The sequence below is a fragment of the Panthera uncia genome (assembly GCF_023721935.1).
Source record: "Panthera uncia isolate 11264 chromosome C1 unlocalized genomic scaffold, Puncia_PCG_1.0 HiC_scaffold_3, whole genome shotgun sequence".
Classification (NCBI taxonomy): domain Eukaryota; kingdom Metazoa; phylum Chordata; class Mammalia; order Carnivora; family Felidae; genus Panthera; species Panthera uncia.
The window spans coordinates 93,462,105-93,483,179 of record NW_026057584.1 but is presented as its reverse complement, the minus strand read 5'-3'; the positions used below and the strand labels follow the sequence as shown (position 1 = coordinate 93,483,179).

The 21,075-nt window shown below is 36.4% G+C and overlaps 2 protein-coding genes across 4 annotated transcripts in view; one reads left to right on the top strand and one right to left on the bottom strand.

Annotated features, from left to right (window-relative positions):
- The window catches only part of RAB3GAP1 (RAB3 GTPase activating protein catalytic subunit 1), a 111,034-nt gene that overhangs the window by 45,070 nt on the left and 44,889 nt on the right, over positions 1-21,075 (top strand). For all 3 annotated transcript variants that reach the window (XM_049616180.1, XM_049616181.1, XM_049616182.1), the window contains 4 exons: positions 5,119-5,238; positions 6,693-6,858; positions 11,423-11,522; positions 14,582-14,663. In XM_049616180.1, the coding sequence (XP_049472137.1) occupies positions 5,119-5,238; positions 6,693-6,858; positions 11,423-11,522; positions 14,582-14,663 (468 nt within the window). The remainder of the gene's footprint in view (positions 1-5,118; positions 5,239-6,692; positions 6,859-11,422; positions 11,523-14,581; positions 14,664-21,075) is intronic.
- Positions 15,541-15,907, bottom strand: LOC125911910 (40S ribosomal protein S27-like). Its single transcript, XM_049616199.1, has one exon. The coding sequence runs from the start codon at positions 15,829-15,831 to the stop codon at positions 15,541-15,543; it is 291 nt and encodes a 96-aa protein (XP_049472156.1). The 5' UTR covers positions 15,832-15,907.

Here is a 21,075-nt window from a genome sequence, read left to right as displayed (position 1 = left end):
AAAATAGGAAATCTCAATAAGTAAAAACTAATGAAGAACCGAATGGAAACCCTAGAGTTGAAAAGTATAACTGAAATAAACTTTCATCAGATGAGCTCAAAAGCAGGTCTGAGATGGCAGAAGAAAGAGTTGGTGGATTTGAAAGATTAGTGGAAATTATCTAATCTGAAGAACAGAAAGAAAAAAGATTAGAGAAAAGTGAACAGAACTTCAGAGATCTGTGGGTCGTTGTCAGGTGTTCCAAAGCATACTTGTAATAATAGGAGTCCCAGATGAAGAGAAGGGACAGGGAAAAAAAATACTCAAAGAAATAATGGCCAAAAACTTCCCTAGATTCAATGAAAACAAAACAGAACATTTACTTATAGACCCAGGAATCTCAATGAATTCCAAGTGGGATAAACACAGGGAACCACATCTAGACACATTATTGTCAACTTGCTGAAGCCCAAAGCAAAGAGAATCTTGAAAGCAAGACAAAAATGACTCATTATGTACAAAAGAACAATACTGTTTGCACAGAAAACATTGGAGACCAGAGGGCAGCACAGTGATACATTCAGTTTTGAAAGAAAAAAACACCAGCCAAGAATTCTATGTCTAGGAAAACCATCATAAAAAAAAAAAAAAGATGAAATAACAACACTGTCATAAAGACAGAATTCATTGCAAGAGACCTACCTAATAGGCAGTATTAAAGGAAAGAGGTGATAGATAACTTGGATCCCCAGGAAGGAATGAAGAGCATTGGAAATACTCCAGTAAATGAAAAGAGATATTCTTTTTTTTAAATAAAGTTTATTCATTTATTATTTCTGAGAAAGAGAGTACAAGTAGGAGAGGGACAGAGAGAGAAACACACAGAATCCAAAGCAGGCTCCAGGCTCTGAGTTGTCAGCACAGGGCCCAACATGGGGCTCAAACTCATGAACTGTGAGATCATGACCTGAGCTGAGGTCAAATGCTTAAACGACTGAGCCACCCAGGCTCCCCCTAAAGGGATATTCTTTTAATAATAATTTTAAAAACCCTATAAGATTGTTTAAGCCATAATTGTAACACTGCATTGTTGGGTTTATAACATATATGTAACATGTAATGTATATGACAATATTGCACAGTGGAAGAGGGGAGGAAGTGGAGCTATACTGTGTAAAATTGCTAGATTTTACCAGAATTAATCTGAATAGAATATAAATTAGAAATGAAGATTGCAGTATCCAAGCATCTCTGGGAAGATAAAAGTGAAAAAAGAAACTGTTTATTCATCACCTCCTTTTTCTCAAGTATTTTGTATATGCTAGGTATTTAAATATGCCCAAGAAATTTTTTTATTATTTATCATTAGTGTTTTTGGTGATCCAGTATTTTATGAATATATTCTTTATACTATTTGAAGAGGCTCTGAAGATATTTCTTTCTAAAGTAAGAAAGAAATTCTACATGTCAGAGATGTAAAATGGTAGCATTCAAAGTTGACGGTATGTTTTTATGATTTTCCTCTGTAAGATAAACAATAGGTATATCAGGTACTAGTTAATTATTTGTCATTATTTTCAGTATTTATTGGAGCAAGAATGAAAAATGTATGTTAAAATAGATAAAAATGAGTGATTGTCCTACCTTTTTCTGTTGGAAAATGTGATGCTAAGGCACATTTATATTTAAATTTAGTATTTAGTATATGCATATGTAATCTGATAAAACAGTTCTGTTATTAAAACTTGTCATAGTAGGATTTTTATTTGTGTTTATACATTTGAGCTCCTAATACATTTAAATTACTAGACTAGAAATTGTAGGATATATAAAGATTTATTAATGATTCTTATAATTTTATTCCCCCTTCACCTTTCCCATTCTGTCCTTCCCATCCCTCCTATGTCTACACACACAAAACAAGGGGGCTAAAGCATCTCATACTTAACTAATACAAGAAATACAGGATATGTCCATCTGGGTATTTTATGAGTATGTCTGTTATATGTATATGCATTTTTGTGCTTTCAGTTTGGGAATTTTTTTCATAAATTGGATTTTGCCATACATATGCTGATCTACATTCTTCTCAGCATTTCATGATCACCTTTGTGTCAGTAAATACATACCTAATTTTTTTTAAGCTTATTTGTCTTGAGAGTGAGAGTGTGAGAGCCTGAGAGTGGGGGAGGGGCAGAGAGAGAGGGAGAGAGAATCCCAAGCAGGCTACGTGCTGTCATTTCAGAGCCTGACACGGGGCTCCATTTCACTAACCATGAGATCATGACCTGAGCCGAAATCAAGAGTCAGATGCTCAGAAGCAACTGAGCCACCCAGGCATCTCCCACCCTTTTTCTTAATTTTTATTTTTTTTAATGTTTATTTATTTTTGAGAGAGAGAGAGAGAGACTGAGAGTGCCAACAGTGGAGGGACAGAGAGAGAGGGAAACACAGAATCTGAAGCAGGCCCAGGCTCTGAGCTGTCAGCACAGATTGAAATTCTGTAACCATTAAATGACAATTCCACTGGGCCCTGGGCCCTGGTAACCACCATCCTATGTTCTGTGTAAGTTGGACTGCTCTTTGTACCTCATATAAGTATAGTCTTACTGTATTCATCCTTTTGTAACTGGCTTATTTCAGTTAGCATCAAGTCTTCAGGGTTCATCTGTGTTGTACCATGTATCAGAATTTGTTTTCCTTTTAATGCCGAGTAATATTTCAGTGTGTGCATACATCACATTTTGTGTATCTGTACATCTACTGACAGGCCTTCAGGTTATTTCTACCTTTTGGCTAATGCATAAGCTGCTGTGGCACGTTTAAGTATCTCTTTGGGTCTGTGCTTTTAATTTTTCTAGGTGTATACCCATATGAGGAATTGCTGGTCACTCTATGTTTAAATTTTTGATGAATCACTGTACTGTTTTCCATAGTGGGTGTACTATTTCACATTCTCATCCATCATGCTCAGTGGTTCTCATTTCCCCATATCCTTGCTAATAACACTTGTTATCTGTTTTGTTTTTTTTTTTGCTTGTTGTAAGAGCCATCCTAGTGGGTGTGAAGCCGTATCTCATTGTGGTTTTGATTTACATTCCCCTAATAATTAGTCACGTTGCCCACAGCTTTTCATGTGCTTATATTCCATTTGTATATCTTTTTTGGAGAAATGTTTGTTCAGGTTCTTAGTTCACTTTTTAATCTGGTTGCTTGTTTTTTGTTGTTGGTTTTGCTCACTTTTTAAAACCCCCATTTAAATGTTTTCTTACTTGAAGACATCATCTCAGGCTTCAAGTAGGTCTAGTATGGAAAGTAAATCAGTGGTATATATTCATCTTTCAAAGATAATGCTAGTAAATTTTAAAACATATTAGAATTCGGAGAAGAGAACATATTTAATGAAATGACAGGATGGTATTTGAGGTAAATCTTCAAAAAAGTATCAGTCAGATACTGATAAAATGAGGGGAAACATTCCAGTTAGAGTAAACAAAGGCATAGAGGACACAAGTGAGTTTATTGCAGATATACAGGAAGCGGTTCAGTTTGGCTTATTTATTGTTATTGGGAGTGTACAATGGAACAGTTTGTATGTGGAGAGGGAGAAGATAGTTAGGCAGCAGCTATCAGTGTTAAAGATACAGATGTTCTTTTACCCAGCAACTTACGGGAGGTTAGCCCACAGTTACAATTGTAGACATAGACAGTGAGTGGTAGTATTGTTGCAACCACATAAACCTGGAGACAGAGTACTGATCAGTAGGGGATTAGCATTTGAAAAGGAGGTACAGAAACTGTATTTAGTATAATCTCATTTGAGGGTAGGGTGAGTACATGGACATAATATTTCTGAAAGAGTAAGTAAGAACTGTTGACTGGGTGCACAGTATGGGTGATGGCATGTGGGGAAATGCTCACCTGTTTTGTTTTCTTTCTTACAAGGACATTAAAAAAAGAGAAAAGTATATTTTTAAAGACCTTTAGAGCTTAGACGTCACAGCTCTGGGTTCTTTCCAGTATTGAATGCTGCTTCTGCATATCTACTTTTGATTTCAGGAGTAGGAGGGTGGAGGGAAGGTGAAAAGATGAAATGAATTTTTGTCATCCAAACAAGAAACAGATTATGGGTTGGACTATTTTTATTTTGTAATCTTTATCACTGGGGGACTTCTTGAGAATGTTCATAAAAATAAGCATTCACAACTCTACATATCCAGAGTTAAAATAAATTAGGCAAATGAGTAATCCCTTTCATAAATTATTTAAAAAAAAGTCATTAAACGGGTGCCTGGGTGGCTCAGTTGGTTAAGCGTCTGACTTGGGCTCAGGTAATGATTGCATAGTTTGTGGGTTCTAGCTTGTGGTTCTCGCTCTCCCTCTCTCTGTCTGCCTCTCCCCTGCTCGCTCTGTCTTTCAAATAAATAAACTTAAAAAAAATTAACATAAAAAAGCCATTAAATAAAAATACATTGAGGAGTGAATAGAACAGAAGTTTTCAGTGGGCAAAATCACTAACTTGACCTTATATTTTTATAAAGTTTGACCACAAATTTGTATAAAGGACTTGACAACTAAGTGAGAAGTTTTCATTTTTCATAGCAAGATATTGTAGCAAGAGTAAGTGATTCTCTGATATTTCGTGATGCCTACCTAATATGTGTTACTGAGTAAAAGAATACAAGAAATCGTTAATTAGGATACTTGAATAAACCATGTCCTCACACTTAGCACAACTACATGATGGCTGATTCCCTACCATTTAGGGAATTTATCCAACTTTATCTTTTCACACCAGTGGACTTAATGTTATCAGCTAATTAAAACAAGCTTTAAGTCTTGGAAAATTTTAAGGCAAAACTGTTAATGTTCTTTTTGTGTGTGTGTATGAATTCTGCAAACTGCTTTTAATTTGTCAAGAATAAAGAGGAAATAGGTGAATAATGGAAGTGTTTTGCTAAATGAAGGAAATTCATGTTATTGTCAGTTGCCATTAAAAAAAGAGAAACACCTGTAGTTCAGATGTGACCTGCTAAACTTCCTTCAGGGAAATTTTTTCAAGTTTTTAAATAACAAATGTTTGTACTGTGAAGTTTTCCTTGTTTAATAGCAGTGATTCTTTTTTTTTTTTTTTTTAAGGTATGGATTGCGGGAGTTTGTGGTGATTGCCCCTGCTGCAAACCATGATGCAGTTCTCAGTGAATCTAAGTGCAATCTTCTTCTGAGTTCTGTGTCTATTGCTTTGGGAAACACTGGCTGGTAGGTGGACATTTTGAAATATATAGACAATGAGTTAAAAACTATTTTTAATTATAATTTATGAAGGAAAAAGTTTACTAAGTATTAGATTTTTTAAAAAAATGATCATTAGGGTTCCTACTTGTTCGTTATTGGGTTGGAATATCTTATGGAAGAACAAACTCAAAACCGTTAGTGAGTGCATTTCTAAAGGGAAATTTACTGAAATATTCAATGAATATTTGAAATGAAAAGTAAATTGTACTATTTTTGTGTTTTACTTCCAAATGTTTAGTTTATTTAAACTTTTTTGTTACAAAATCTAATTTTAAAACTTGAAAACAGAGCATTGCCTTGTTTAGCCTCAGCTGAGAATGTCCATGTCAAGTGACTCAAATTTTTTGCTGCTCTGTGCATGTCTACAAATGACTGAAAGTGCCAAGAGTATTGATTTTGAGGTACAAATAAATTTTAGGGAATAGGCTTATTTGCAAAGATGCAAATCTGAATAATGAGTACTGGCTCTATTTTCAAATGATAAAGTAAAAAATATTTCAGCTACTAATGTTGGTTTAATTTATATTTTCATACCTGTGAATCATATTTTATTTTGCCTTTGAAAGGCTAATATGATAGTGATACCAACAGGCCTGACCCCACGGAGGGTCCTTCAGGACCAACCAAGAGGATCCTTGGCTGTGTGCGGAATTAAAGGCATAGAGAGAGTGAAAGTACAGACAGAATGTCTGGGAGACTCAAGATAGGAGGGAGTTTGTCTTTGCTTGGGGTCTGGGGATTTTTATCGAGGATTGTGATCTGGTATACATGTCCTCTCTGGCATCCAGGAACTGGTTAGAACAAAGAGGAGGGCCCAGGTGTTAGTCCTTGGAGCCAGGGGTCGTTGGCATGGAGATATCTAGTGGTGGTGGTCTGGAATATGCATATGATAGCTTTGTCTGGTCATTTTCACCTAGTCCTTCCTTAGATGATATCTGTTCTAACGAAATCGAAATCGTTAACTCCTTGTCTCTTACAAGGAGGACAAACTGTTTGCATTCTGAAGCACATGTAAAGTGGAGGCGCAGGTCCTAGCAAGAATGGAAACAGGAAAAGGAGCAAAAAGCAGATTTTTATGGAGTCCTTCAATATCCATATCTCAATTGATCGCTTTTATTCAAGAAAATTTTCATTCTGCCTGTTTTGACTTTCAGCTATTTTAAAACAATTTTCTGACTCAAAAGTGCCACTAGATGATAGTTTCTTTAGCTTATTAGTTTAAGGAGAAAAGGAACTAATAGTTTTTAGTATGAGGAGAAAAGGAACTAATAGTGTCTCTGTTAATGTAAGTATGATGAGTGATTCTTGCTTAGTGTTTTTAAATATTTGAGATTAATATAATGGGGAAATTTTTAGATTTAGGATTACTCAGTGTTTAATGAACTTAAAGTCTATTCCTATTGAATTTTGTCCTACAGCCAGGTGCCACTCTTTGTGCAAATTCATCACAAATGGCGAAGAATGTATGTGGGCGAATGTCAGGGTCATGGTGTCCGAACTGATTTTGAAATGGTTCATCTTCGGAAAGTGCCAAATCAGTACACTCATTTATCAGGCCTGCTAGATATCTTCAAATCAAAGATTGTGAGTTTGCATTGATATTATCATTCTTATCTGGGATCCAGATAAAAGTAGCAGTTTGGTAATTTTATTGAGTATGTAGAAACATTTTTCTATAATACTAACAATGTAATTACTTGGAAGAAAGATATAATGATTACATAAATTATTATGTATGTTTAAAGAAATAGTATCCAATTAGATTTTTAGTGTACTAATGCTAAAGAACAGTTAATCAAAGTAATTTTGTTGTCGTTAATATTTATTTACTGTGTTATTGCTTTCTGCTCCTTCTCCTTTAATAGTACTACAGTTGTTGACCCTTGAACATTGCGGGAGTTGGGGCCTAACACCCCACCTCCCACGTGCACAAAAATCCACTTACAACTTTTGACTCTCCCAAACTTAATTACTAACAGCCTGCTGTTGACTAGAAGCTTCACCAGTAACATACACACTTGATTGACACATATTTTATGTATGATATGTATTGTATATCATATTCTTACAATAAAGTAAGCTGGAGAAAAAAAATGTTATTAATTATTAAGAAAATTGTAAGGAAGAGAAAATACATTTATAGTACTAAACTGTAAAAACCTCATCTTTAAGTGGACCTACACAGTTCAAACCTATGTTCATGGGTCAGCTGTTGCCAACCTCCTCAGATGAGTGTGTTTGGAACTTTGAGCTCCTTGAGGTCTCAACACTTTGGATTCTAAATTGCCTTCCCTCCCCCACCCCCCGAATGTTCATTTTATTTGATTTTTAAAATTAATCTGGCTTATGTTTTATGACAGAGAAATAAGGCTAAATGGGAGTACTTAGTACATCCTTGGTGTTGTATAAAAACACTATCACAGAGATATGGAAGACTTGCTTGTGTTACTCTGGGGAAAGAAAATTGGGGCTTAAGTTGAGGAGCTGTTAAAGAGCAAAACCAGATGAGGAAATGGTGGATTGGGTCATCTACTTAGAGAAATATTCCCTTTAAGTGCTTAAGTTACATCCATCTCACTGAAGTGATCATACTTTACTAACAAATTGATATCAGGCATCTCTTGGTATGATACCTTGAATAGGATATATTATCACCTCTGTTGCATTCCTGCCTAAAATGTCTAACATAAGTCACAACATCTGGGAGCAATCTCATGTTTCCAAAATTAGCCATATTTTGCAAAATTACTGACCTAGACTCTTAAAAAAAAGTCAGTATCATGACTGCCAAAACAAAGATTGGGAACTGTTTAAAAAAAATTTTTTTTTAATATTTATTTTTGACAGCAAGAGAGAGTGCGAGCAAGGGAGGGGGTAGAGAGAGGGAGACACAGAATCTGAAGCAGGCTCTATGCTCTGAGCTGTCAGCTTGGAGCCCAACACAGGGCTCGAACCCACGAACTGCAAGATTATGACCGTAGCCAGTCAAATGCTTAACCAACTGGGCCACCCAGGCACCACGTGGCAGCTGTTTAAATTAAGGGAGACTAAAACGACCTAAGAGCTAAATGCAATGCATAATCCTTGACTGAATCCTTGTCCAAAACAAAATAGCCAAAAAGAATATTATTGGGACAGTTTTAATATGGACTATATATTAGAAAATACATAGTCCATATTAAAATTGCCAGTTTTCTTAATCAGCTCATCACATCATCTGACAACTTCCACAAAACTCACTCGTCTACATATGAAACGTCTCTCAAAATTAATTTTTTTAAAAGTAGGCTCCATGCACAATGTGGGGCTTCAACTCATGAACCTGAGATCATGAGTTGCATTCTCTACCAACTGAACCAGCCAGGGGCCCATCAAAATTGATTTGATAGGAGTAGAACTTAAAATAGTTGAGAACTGTTTTGGGTAGTTTAGATGTTTTACATAGTTAAAGCTACCCAATATGTGATTCTTCTGTAGTAACTCTAAAGCTGTTTTTATAAAAATTACTCTTTAACATCTGCTTGGAATGCTTCAGGGCACTCACCCTACCCTGAAAATTTATTTCATTTTAACATAGATCTGATTTATTAGAAAAGACTTCCTTCAGGTAAGCAGAGCCGGAGGGGCAGTTTTGCCTTTTGGAGTACCTAAAATTTAAATTTGAATTCTGCCATTATCCTCTAAATATTTGAAAACTTACACTATGGTCTTTTTTTCATTTAGACATTCTTCCTTCTTTCAGATGTTCTCTTTTTTTAAAATTAATTTTTTATTTTTATTTTTGAGAGAGGGAGAGAGAGACAGAGTGTCAGTGGGGGAGGGCAGAGAAAGAGGGAGACACAGGATCTGAAGTAAGCTCCAGGCTCTGAGCTGTCAGCATAGAGCCCGATGCAGGGCTCAAACTCACACATCGCATGATCATGACCTGGGCCGAATTCGGATGCTTAGCCAACTGAGCCACCCAGGCACCCTCTGATGTTCTTTATATTTCATGGTTTTATACTCTTGATGGTTCATTTGGATATTTGTCTCTTTTAGAACTACATTTCTTCATTTTAAAAAAAAAATTTTTTAACGCGTATTTATTTTTGAGAGCACGAGAGAGAGACAGAGAATGAGCAGGGGAGGGGCAGAGAGAGAGGGAGACACAGAATCCAAAGCAGGCACCAGGCTCTGGGCTGTCAGCTCAGAGCCTGACGCAGGACTCAAACTCGCGGACCACGAGATCATGACCTGAGCCGAAGTCAGACACTCAACATACTGAGCCACCCAGGCACCCCCATTTCTTCATGTTTTATGGAAATTTTCTTTGCAGGTGCATTTAGAATGAATGTTATATCTAAAATTTTTAACTTTTTCTCCCATCCTCTCTTGTGGTTCTATAATTTTGTGGTTGCTCCCTACATGTAGAAAATTTCAGAATTGGGTCTTGAAATGGTGTTTGGAGCCTCTTGCTCTGAGGTGTTATTAGGGGTATTGCATACCTGGTCCTGGAATCACTGGATTGCTTGCTCAGGTTATGAGAGCAGTCACTGACCACCCCACCCCCCAACCCCCCATAGTAACTCTCCCCAGCCCATGACTTTCAGCAAAACTACCGTACCAAGCAGGTATGCTCCGCCCCAGTGTCTGCCTTAATCACAGTCTTGCAGTGCACTCACTCTGGACTGAGTTGAACTTGTGGTTCCACTTAATGCAGTCTGTAATCCTAGGCTGTCACTGCCTACTTCCACACCTGGAACTCAGCAGGCATATGCCTTGAAACTTTGGATTTTCTGCAGCTTTCTAGGACCCACAAAGATATTTATGTCATATTTGATCCTAGCTATTTCTTTCTGGTTATCGCTTTCTGTATTTATCTATGTTGCTATGTAGCTGGAGAGATTATGTGTCAAGGCAACTTTGTTACGGTTTCTAGACCATTTGTACCTTATTACGGGTGAACACTCAGTTAATATCTGGACTTGACTAAAAAGTTTATTATTCCTAAACAACCAGAATCTTACCTTGCTTGGCAAGGACACAGCAGCCCAAAACTAAATTATCTGTTTTGGGCAGCCACTTTACATTGTGACTTTAGATTGAGTTTGTATTCCGTTAAAGCTACTAGTGACATTTATAGATGTTGCTGAGCTAAATGTCTCTTATTCTTCCTGATCAGCAGTATCAGGAACACCTGGTACCTGGTTAAATATGCAGAATAGCCTTGAATCTATATTTTCACATGTTCCCTAGGTGATTCCTATGTATATTTGAATCCTATTCCACATTAATGTAGGTTAACCATTATTAAGGGAAGCAGAGCTTATAGGATGTTTGGATGATATTAATTTTCATGATTAAAAAAAATTTTTTTTAATGTTTATTTGTTTTTGAGAGAGACAGTATGAGCCGGGGAATAGAGAGAGATGGGACATAAAGTTCAAAGCACGTTCGAGGCTCTAAGCTGTCAGCACAGAGTCCGGTGCAAGGCTCAAACCCATGAGCTGTGACGTCATGACCTGAGCCAAAGTCAGATGCTTAACCAACTGAGCCACCCAGGCGCCCCTAATTTTCATGATTTTTAGTGAATGTAAAGATGAATCTAAATTTTCTATTAACTGATTGATTAATACAATCTATTTTGCATGAGTGACCATTTGTCTTAGTCTAAAATTATGGTTAAATATTCCAAGACTGGCTTTAATTTGGGTTTATTGTCATTTAAAAGAAAGAGAAGGCATCATCTCCTCAATCCTGGTCTTATACTTGTAATAGTTTCACCTTAATTTAAAAAAAATGGGTAACATTTTTTTCACATTCATTATTGCTGAACAGAATAAGAAATTATATTTGTATAATTAAAATTGTTAATATTTTGAAGGAGCATTTATTTTGTTTCCAGGTAGTTATTTATTTATTTAAGTTCATTTACTTTTGAGAGAGATCTGCACACAAGCTGGAAAGGGGCAGAGAGAGAAGGGGAGAGAGAATCCCAAGCAGGCCCAGCTAGGGTTAGATCTCAGGAACTGTGAGTTCATGACCTGAGCCTGACCTGAGCTGGACTCTACTGACTGAGCCACCCAAGCACCCCAAACAACTCTCTGGCATTGTTTTTAAAACACTTTGTTTAAAGTTACACAATGTTGTCTTTGCATTTATTTTCTAGGGATGTCCTTTAACTCCTTTGCCTCCTGTTAGTATTGCTATTCGCTTTACCTATGTACTTCAGGATTGGCAGCAGTATTTTTGGCCTCAGCAACCTCCAGGTGAGATAATTTAGAGCTATATTTAACTTACTGAATATAAATGGAAAGAAAATATATTCAGAAATTAAACTTATTTAATAGTATGTTTCGAGTGTTTTAAATTGGAAATATTTGTAATTCATTCTAAATGTAGTATTGCTGATTTAATTACCTTTATAATTTTGTTTCTCTTAAAAAAAGCTCTGAAGTTTGCTCTAGAGACAGCATTACTCTATATGTGACGATCTGTCTTTGAAAGCTAATATTATTTATAAAGCATCCCCCCTGCTGTGGAACATCATGTGCTGCAAATTAGTATGTAGTGAATGATTAAACTGTCTGTTTTTAGAATATAATAACGGAAGCCACCCTCATAAGCTGACAGCCTTATGGAAAATAGAGTTTGAAGAAGAGTGCTAAATAAGAAAAGCAGGAAAGAGAAAAAAAATGGGTATATACACATATACTTACAAAGAGCTCTAGAATATTTAACTTGCATTTGATGTAATCAAAATCAGTTTACCTCTTATTCATAAGTGGTATATACCAATAGACTGATTCATTTAGTAATCATTAATTATTAGCTGGTTGTGTCTGGGTTGCAGGTATAAACAAGACATTACCTAAGTTCTAGAAAAGTTCACCCTGGTGGACATATAGCCTTAATAATTAAGTGAGGATTTGGCTCCTGGGTGTTTCTCTCATATATAAGTGTGATTATATTCAAGTATTTCTCATAAGAAATTTAACACAAACTTATAAATAATTATAAGTATTTTACCAGCCTGAAAACATTTTCTAGTCTACTCCCCCCTGCTGAGAAAAATAAATTAGAATAAAACAGTATTTCTTTATTATTTTTGTTCCAAGTAGTTGGTTATTTATAGGATGGAAAGTTGGTAGTCTTGGGATGTTAGAATTAATGTAGTATATCCTCAGACTTTGGTAGTTATATATGCTGCTAGTACCTTATTTATGTACTGCACAATAATTTGAAACTCTGATGTGACAATGAAAGAACTGCATCTAAACTGCAGCAAAGGGAAATAAAAGCTAAGCTGAGAGTAAATTATAAGAAAGACGCAAATGTTTGTTTTGGTAATTTTCGTTCCCAGACAGCAATACCCTCTAGGCAATTTGTAGCCACTTTCTAGGTGAAAGTTTCAATTCCTGCCTTCCTTTTCCTTTTTTCAAAGTCTGCTCTATTATTAGTCAATTTTAAATATTTCCCAAGATAGTATAGTCTGTTGATGATCTAAGAGGAAGCCCAAGATCCAGAATGTTAGCATTATAATTTTGGTTGCCAAAAAGGACTTTGTTAATGTTTACTTGCCAGTTTAAAAAAAAATTTTTTTTAATGTTTATTTATTAGAGAGAGAGAGAGACAGAGAGTGAGCAGGGGAAGGGCAGAGAGAGGGAGACACAGAATCCAAAGCAAACTCTAGGCTCTGAGCTGTCAAAACTTAGCCTGACGCAGGGCTCAAACTCGTGAGCCTTCAAGCCGTGAGATCATAACCTGAGATGAAGTCAGACACTTAACCCACTGAGCCACCCAGGCGCCTCTCTTGCCAGTTTTTTTTAATGGGGAGGACCAATATATTTATCTTACTCCTCAGTGAATGGAAGGCCGTATAAATTTTTAACATTTTCTCATATTAAGGGAAGGAAAGGATTTGAACATGTAATACGGACCAGACATTGTGCTTGGCATTGTATATGTTATTTCATGTAATTATCGTTTATCTATGAGACAGGTATTATCTTTCTTGGAGAACATATGTAACTTAGAGAACATAGGCAACTGGCCCAAGGTCACAAGTGATAAAGTTTGCTTTCAAACATTGGTCAAACTCCACATCCCATGATCCTTTCATTCCATAGTGTTGCTTCTGAGTTTAATTGAATTAAGACTATTGTACAGTTATGGTACAAAATTTTTAGCTTATTTATAAAATATGCTTATTATACATTGTGAAGCTCTTAAAAATTCACATCTTATAATAAAGCTAGTCATTGTAATCTTTATTATAAGTATTTGTTAGTTGGAAAAATGGAATGAAACTGACTTGAGAAAATTTACTGAATCAAGTAATTGAGCCATATTTAATGATTAATTTAGTTAGGTGACAGGTAATCGTCAAACATGATTTTAGCAAAACTGGGGAATATTCATAACAATAGAATTTAATTTGAGGAATTTCCAGTGTAGTACGAATAATGAAAAGCAGCCATCTGAATTATTTCAAAGAGAAATAAAGCCTTTTGATGTCTTTTAGAAGTGTTTATTACCTCTTTAAAAGGGGTGGAGCTAAGGGGAGTGATTTACCCTCTAAATTCTCCTCTCATCTCAGATACTGTTTATAACAGAAAGGAAATTCTTTGCTAAACTTCAAGTATTTCCATGTACTATCAACTGAAATAAAAATTTATTAATGATAACTAATTTGCTCTACAGAAATTATTGACAGCAAAACTGATGAATGTAGGTTGGTAATTAAATTTTTAAATACTTGGATAATCTTTTTTATAGATAATATTAATCACATTTTTAGAAAATGCAAAAAAAATTACAGATTAATGTTCTCTCAAGCAATATTTAAGGAATATTTCAAAAGGATAAAATGTAGAATGCATGGCTTGAATTAAACACTGTATAAATAGGAATTAAAGGTGTTCTTTTTTTTTATTTTTTATTTTTTTTTTAACATTTATTTATTTTTGAGACAGAGAGAGACAGAGCATGAGCAGGGGAGGGTCAGAGAGAGAGAGAGACACAGATTCCGAAACGGGCTCCAGGCTCTGAGCTGTCAGCCCAGAGCCTGATGCGGGGCTTGAACTCATAGACCGCGAGATCATGACCTGAGCCGAAGTCGGACCCCCAACCGACTGAGCCACCCAGGCGCCCCAAGGTGTTCTTTTATTGTAACATTCTAGGGGGAAGTCTTTAACTAGGCTGCTCTCTACATATATGCTATTGATATAGGCATATTTAAATCTATGATCTCCCAAAGAGCTAACTTAATTAAATACTTATTTCTTCATTTCTTGCTGAATAATGGAATATTATTTCTTTTGTTTAGATATAGATGCCCTTGTAGGAGGAGAAGTTGGAGGCCTGGAGTTTGGCAAGTTACCATTTGGTGCCTGTGAAGATCCTATAAGGTGGGAGTTTCAATATATCATTTGAATTAAGGAATTTACTGTTTATATTAATACTGATTTTACTGTGCTTTGTAATACCATAGCCTTTTGGAATGAGTATAGTACCAGAAACAGATCTACATCTAACAATCTGCCCATCTGCTTTTTTTCTCTGTCACTGAAGAAATAAAAGAGGCTTGGGGCGCCTGAGTGGCTCAATTGGTTAAGCGTCCAATTCTTGATTTCAGCTCAGGTCATGATCTCATGGTTTGTGAGTTGGAGCCCTGTGTCAGGCCCTATGCTGACAGCGCAGAGCCTGCTTGGGATTCTCTGTCTCTTTCTCTGCCCCTCCCCTGCTTGCTTGCTCTCTCTCAAAATAAATAAATTAAAAAATTTCTTAAAAGAGGCTTTAAAATATTACATAAAATGTGTATGATACCATTTATTGATTATTCCTTATAGAAGTGATTCTTGGCCTACTTTTTGGTAAACATTTTATATATTGAAAAGCACAGAGAAGATCATATATAACAAACTTTCACCTATTCATCACTGAGAATTAACAAGTGTTTACATTTTCCCTGACCACATTTTCCAGATGTACAAGTTGAGACCTAACTAAGAGCTACAAAGTGACCTCTAGGTTACCCAACTGCTTTTCTAGAAGAGCCACTGAAATTTAAGAAAATTTTATATAAGAAAATGTAAGACTTGGAAAATTTAATCACTGAGAGTAAAATATTTGGAGAATATAAACAGTGCTGATTTAGAAACTGTTTTATTTAGTTAAACTATATGGTTAGTTAAAAAATCTATATACACACATACATACTTTTTTTTTTGTATCCAAAATGTGTTTATTGGGATGGTTTTCCCCTCATGATGATTTAGCGTGGTTTTAGTGCTGCTTCAGTCTGAAGGAGCATGCTTCTCTAAGCCTTGCTTTTCCTCCTGTAGGCTGGCAAAGGACAGTGGAGCGGCCAACACACAAAACTGTTTGTGCGTGGCTACAGATGGTGGTGATTTTATAGCATTGTGGGTGCTTCTTGTTCATGAAGTAGGAATTGGAGCTTTGCACCAGGCGCTTCTTCTTGTGCTTCCTCTTTTCCTCTTGCAGGGAGGGATTGAGGAGATTCTTTGTGAGGGGCATGTTGTTGCAGGGGAGATTGTCACATCCGCACAGGCGCATACATACATTGTTAGTACTCTTGCATAGAGGTAGAAATGATAATACTTTTAATTTAAAATCACTCAAGAGAAGATAAAATAAGTATCTTTTGTAATTGATACTTACATGTGTCAGACACTATGCTGAATTAGGAAGATATAGTAGATAAAACAGTTTTTGGTTTCTTGGCATTTATAGTCTGATTGGAGGAAATAGACAAAATAATCACATAAATGTACAACTATAAGCAGTGAAGGAAAGGGACAAGATGTAAGAATAGTGAAATGAGCTAGTTCGGATTGGGATGCCATCAGGAAAGTGTTCTCAAAGGAAGCATCTCAGGGAGGATTTAGCTGGCACAGAGAGAGAATGACCATTCCTGGTAGAATGAAGAGCTTGTGTAAAGGGCCTTGATGCAGGAGAGTTCAGTCAGTTTACTGGAGGAAACTCCAGTTTCTTAGGAAACTATGCCATCATGGCATAGTGAGCAAGGGAGAAATGGTATATTTGTGGCCCTCCAACAGGTTCATTCATTTAGATTTTGCTAGAGAAAATTATAGGGAGAGAGAATAAAATTGACTTGATCATGAAAATGTGAAGGAATTATTTATTAAGTATTTCTTCTTAATTTTAAATCACGAGGAACCATCAGAGAAACAGGTGATTGAAGAAGGATACAAAAATAATTCGGGGGTAAGGTGGTATATATGGTAGGCCATTTAAATCACACGGTGATTAGCAAATACTGTGGGCACTATGCTTTTGCAAAGAATGGTGGAAGAGGTGGAAGAGGAAATGAGGCTTTTTTTTTAGTGTCCTCTCCCTGTCAGAGAAACTGTTTTATAGTTAGAAGGAAAGGAGAGGACTTAGTCATAAAAGCTTAGGAACTGAATCTGAGGTGAATACCTAAAATTATTTCAGGGCTTAGAGTTTTAAACTTACCATTCATATCCTCTAATATCATACACTGTCTAGTCATTTTTTTAACCTTAGAATTTTATTCTATTATGAAAGTAATAAATTTATGCTCAGTAAGGAAAATTTAGAAAACATGTAAAAACAAAAAAAAAAAAGGCAAAAATCATGTGTTTACCAGTCAAGTTTCTTGGTTGTAAACTGTAGTAGTCAACTCTGACTAACTCAAGCAAAAAATCAACTTACTGAGGAAGTATTTGATAACACACAGGTTTAATTGGGACCCTTATAGGACCCAGCTCAAAATAGTCTCGAGCCAAGGGTGGCTTGTTGTCCAGTTATTAACTGAGATTATATTACATAGTTGTGGAATTCTGGCCCTGTTATCACATTGAATTCTAAAATATAGGGTACAGACTGGAGTTGCCAGTCGGTTGAGCACCACTAAAGATCAGAGAAATAAAAGTAATTGACTCTTTTGGCTTCTTTATTCTCCAAATTTGACTCTCCAAGAAGTGGGTTCAGAATCTAGACAGGAATTAAAATACTCACTAAATTCATAATCCCACTACTTATAGGTGGTCATTGATGACAGCTTGGTCTCTGCAAGACCACTCTCAGGTTCACTGATTTGCTTGGAGGACTCACACCATTTAGTTGTGCTCATGGCTATGGTGTATTACATTGAAAAGATACAATACAAAAAGCAGCAGAGGAAAAAGACACATAGGGTGAGGTCCAGAGCAAGCCAGGGTTCCCAGTGTAGTCACATAGGACACTTAATTCTCCTAGCAGTGAATTGTGACAATGTGTGTGAAAGGCTGTCTACCAGAGAAGCGGATTGGACCCTCTGTGTATGGTGTGTTTATTTGGGGATGGTCACGCAGGCACCTTCTCCATGTACCAGAAGGAAAGCAGGTGTTCAGCATAAACCATAGTTTTGCACCAGTAGTTTAGACACACTGAGCCACTCCTGTCAAGGAATGGTAGGAACCCTCCCAAAATCCAAGTTCCCAATGTCAAGCCAAGGGAGAACTTTGCAGGTTCTCCTTTTCTAAGTATTAGGCCTGCTACGATAACTCTCTTTTTGCATAGTATGTTTGTATATTTTATAAATATATGTCATCCTTTATATTTTTTGTGGCTTGTATTCTTTATAATTTTATGTGAAAACTTTCTGAAACTTAATATTTATATATATGAAGAGGTCAGCAAACTATGACCTGTGGATCAAATCTGACCATTAGCCTGTTTTTGTATAGCCAATGAACTAAGAATAGTTTTTAAATTTTTTAGTGTTTTTAAAGAAAAAACAAGAATATAACAGAGACTGCATGGTTCCAAAAGCCTACAATATTTGCCCTTTGGTCCTTTGTAGAAAAAGTTTGTTAACCTTTGATCTATAAAATGATTTTTTTCAAAATTGAGTTACAATTCATGTATCATAAAATTCACCATATAAAGTGTACAGTTCTGTGGTTTGTAGTGTTTACAGATTTGTGTAATCATCTCTTTATAATTCCACAATACTTTTATCACCCCCAAAAAGAGACCCTTCACCTCTTAACTTTGATCCCCTCAATCTCCCAGACCCTCCAGCTCTAGGCAGATACAGTCTACCTTGACTCTTCTGGACATTGCATATAAATTGTGTTATACAGGGGCGCCTGGGTGGCGCAGTCGGTTGAGCGTCCGACTTCAGCCAGGTCACGATCTCGCGGTCCGTGAGTTCGAGCCCCGCGTCAGGCTCTGGGCTGATGGCTCGGAGCCTGGAGCCTGTTTCCGATTCTGTGTCTCCCTCTCTCTCTGCCCCTCCCCTGTTCATGCTCTGTCTCTCTCTGTCCCAAAAAAAATAAATAAAAAACGTTGAAATAAATAAATAAATAAATAAATACATAAATAAATTGTGTTATGCAGATGTGGCCTTAAGTGTCTGACTTCTTTCACTGAGCAATATGTTTTTGAGGTTCATCCATATTATAACATGAGTCAGTATTTCATTGCTTTTTATTGGTGTATAATATGTCATTGTATGGGTGATAATGCATTTTTTATCCATTGATCAGCTGATAGATATTTGGGTTATTTATATTTTTGGCTACTATATATAGCATGTGGCTTTATTTATTTATGTATGTATGTATTTATTTATAGTTTACATCTAAATTAGCATATAGTGCAACAATGATTTCAGGGGTAGATTCCTTAATGCCCCTTACCCATTTAGCCCATCCCCCCTCCAACAACCCTTCCAGTAACCGTCTGTTCTCCATATTTAAGAGTCTCTTATGTTTTGTCCCCCTCCCTGTTTTGATACTATTTTTGCTTCCCTTTACTTGGGTTCATCTGTTATATGTCTTCAAGTCCTCATATGAGTGAAGTCATATGATATTTGTCTTTCTCTAATTTTGCTTAGCATAAATACCCTCTAGTTCCATCCACGTAGTTGCAAATGGCAGTATTTCATTCTTTTTGATTGCCGAGAAATACTCCATTGTGTGTGTGTGTGTGTGTGTGTGTGTATATATGTATATATATATATATATACATATATATATATATACATATATACACACCACATCTTCTTTATCCATTCATCCATCAGTGGACATTTGGGCTCTTTCCATACTTTGTCTATTGTTGATAGAGCTGCTATAAACATTGAGGTGCATGTGCCCCTTGGAAACACTATACCTGTATCCCTTGGATAAATACCTAGTAGTGCAATTGCTGGGTCATGGGGTAGTTCTATTTTTAATTTTTTGAGGAACCTCCATACTGTTTTCCAGAGTGGCTGCACCAGTTTGCATTCCCACCAACAATGCAAAAGAGATCCTCTGTCTCCACATCCTCGCCAACATCTGTTGTTGCCTGAATTGTTAATGTAAGCCATTCTGACAGGTGTGAGGTGGTATCTCATTATGGTTTTGATTTGTATTTCCCTGATGATGAGTGATGTTGAGCATTTTTTCATGTGTCAGTTGGCCATCTGGATGTCTTTGGAGAAATGTCTATTCGTGTCTTTTGCCCATTTCTTCACTGGATTATTTGTTTTTTGGGTGTTGAGTGTGATGAGTTCTTTATAGCTTTTGGATACTGACCCTTTATCTGATATGTCATTTGCAAATATTTTCTCCCATTCCATTGGTTGCCTTTTAGTTTTGCTGATTGTTTGCTTTGCTGTGCAGAAGCTTTTTATTTTGATGAGGTCTCATAGTTCAGTTTTGCTTTTGTTTCCCTTGCCTCCAGAGGCGTGTTGAGTAAGAAATTGCTGTGGCCAAGATCAAAGAGGTTTTTGCCTGCTTTCTCCTCGAGGATTTTGATGGCTTCCTGTCTTACATTTAGGTCTTTCATCCATTTTGAGTTTATTTTTGTGTATGGTTTAAGAGAGTGGTCCAGGTTCATTCTTCTGCATGTCACTGTCCAGTTTTCCAACACTGCTTGCTGAAGAGACTGTCTTTATTCCATTGGATATTTTTTCCTGCTTTGTCAAAGATTAGTTGGCCATACGTTTGTGGGTCCATTTCTGGTTTCTCTATTCTGTTCCATTGATCTGAGTGTTTGTTTTTGTGCCAGTACCATACTTGGCACAATCTTGATGATTACAGCTTTGTATTACAGCTTGAAGTCTGGGATTGTGATGCCTCCTGCTTTGGTTTTCTTTTTCAAGATTGTTTGGCTATTTGGGGTCTTTTCTGGTTCCATAAAATTTTAGGATTGTTTGTTCTAGCTCTGTGAAGAATGCTGGTATTTTGATAGGTATTGCATTGAATATGTAGGTTGCTTTGGGTAGGATTGACATTTTAACAACATTTGTTCTTCCTATCCAGGAGTGTGGAATATTTTTCCATTTTTTTGTGTCTTTGATTTCTTTCATAAGCTTTCTATAGTTTCTGAAAACTATAGTTTTCTGTATTTTTTTTTTTTAATTTGTTTTGAGAGAGAGAGAGAGTCCCAACTGACTCCACACCGTTAGCGCAGAGCCCATAGTGGTACTGTACTTGAACCCACCAACTGTGAGATCACAACCTGAGCCAAGATCAAGAGTTGGATGCTTAACTGACTGAACCACCTAGGCACCCCTAGCATGTTCTTTTTTTAAAAAGTTATTTTAATGTTTATTTATTTTTGAGAGAGACACAGCATGAGTGGGGGGAAGAGTAGATAGAGGAAGACACAGATCGCAAGCAGGCTTCAGGCTGCCAGCACAGAGCCCAACGCAGGGCTGGAATTCACAAACTGTGAGATCATGACCAGAGCTGAAGTTGGACACTTAGCCAACTGAACCCACCCAGGTGCCCCTAGCATGTGTTTTTAATATCTGTAAGATAGTAACTTCATATGGGTGTG

Bases quoted from the DNA above. Each gene is read 5' to 3' on its own strand.
- LOC125911910 (XM_049616199.1), bottom strand. From the start codon at position 15,831: ATGCGCCTGTGCGGATGTGACAATCTCCCCTGCAACAACATGCCCCTC.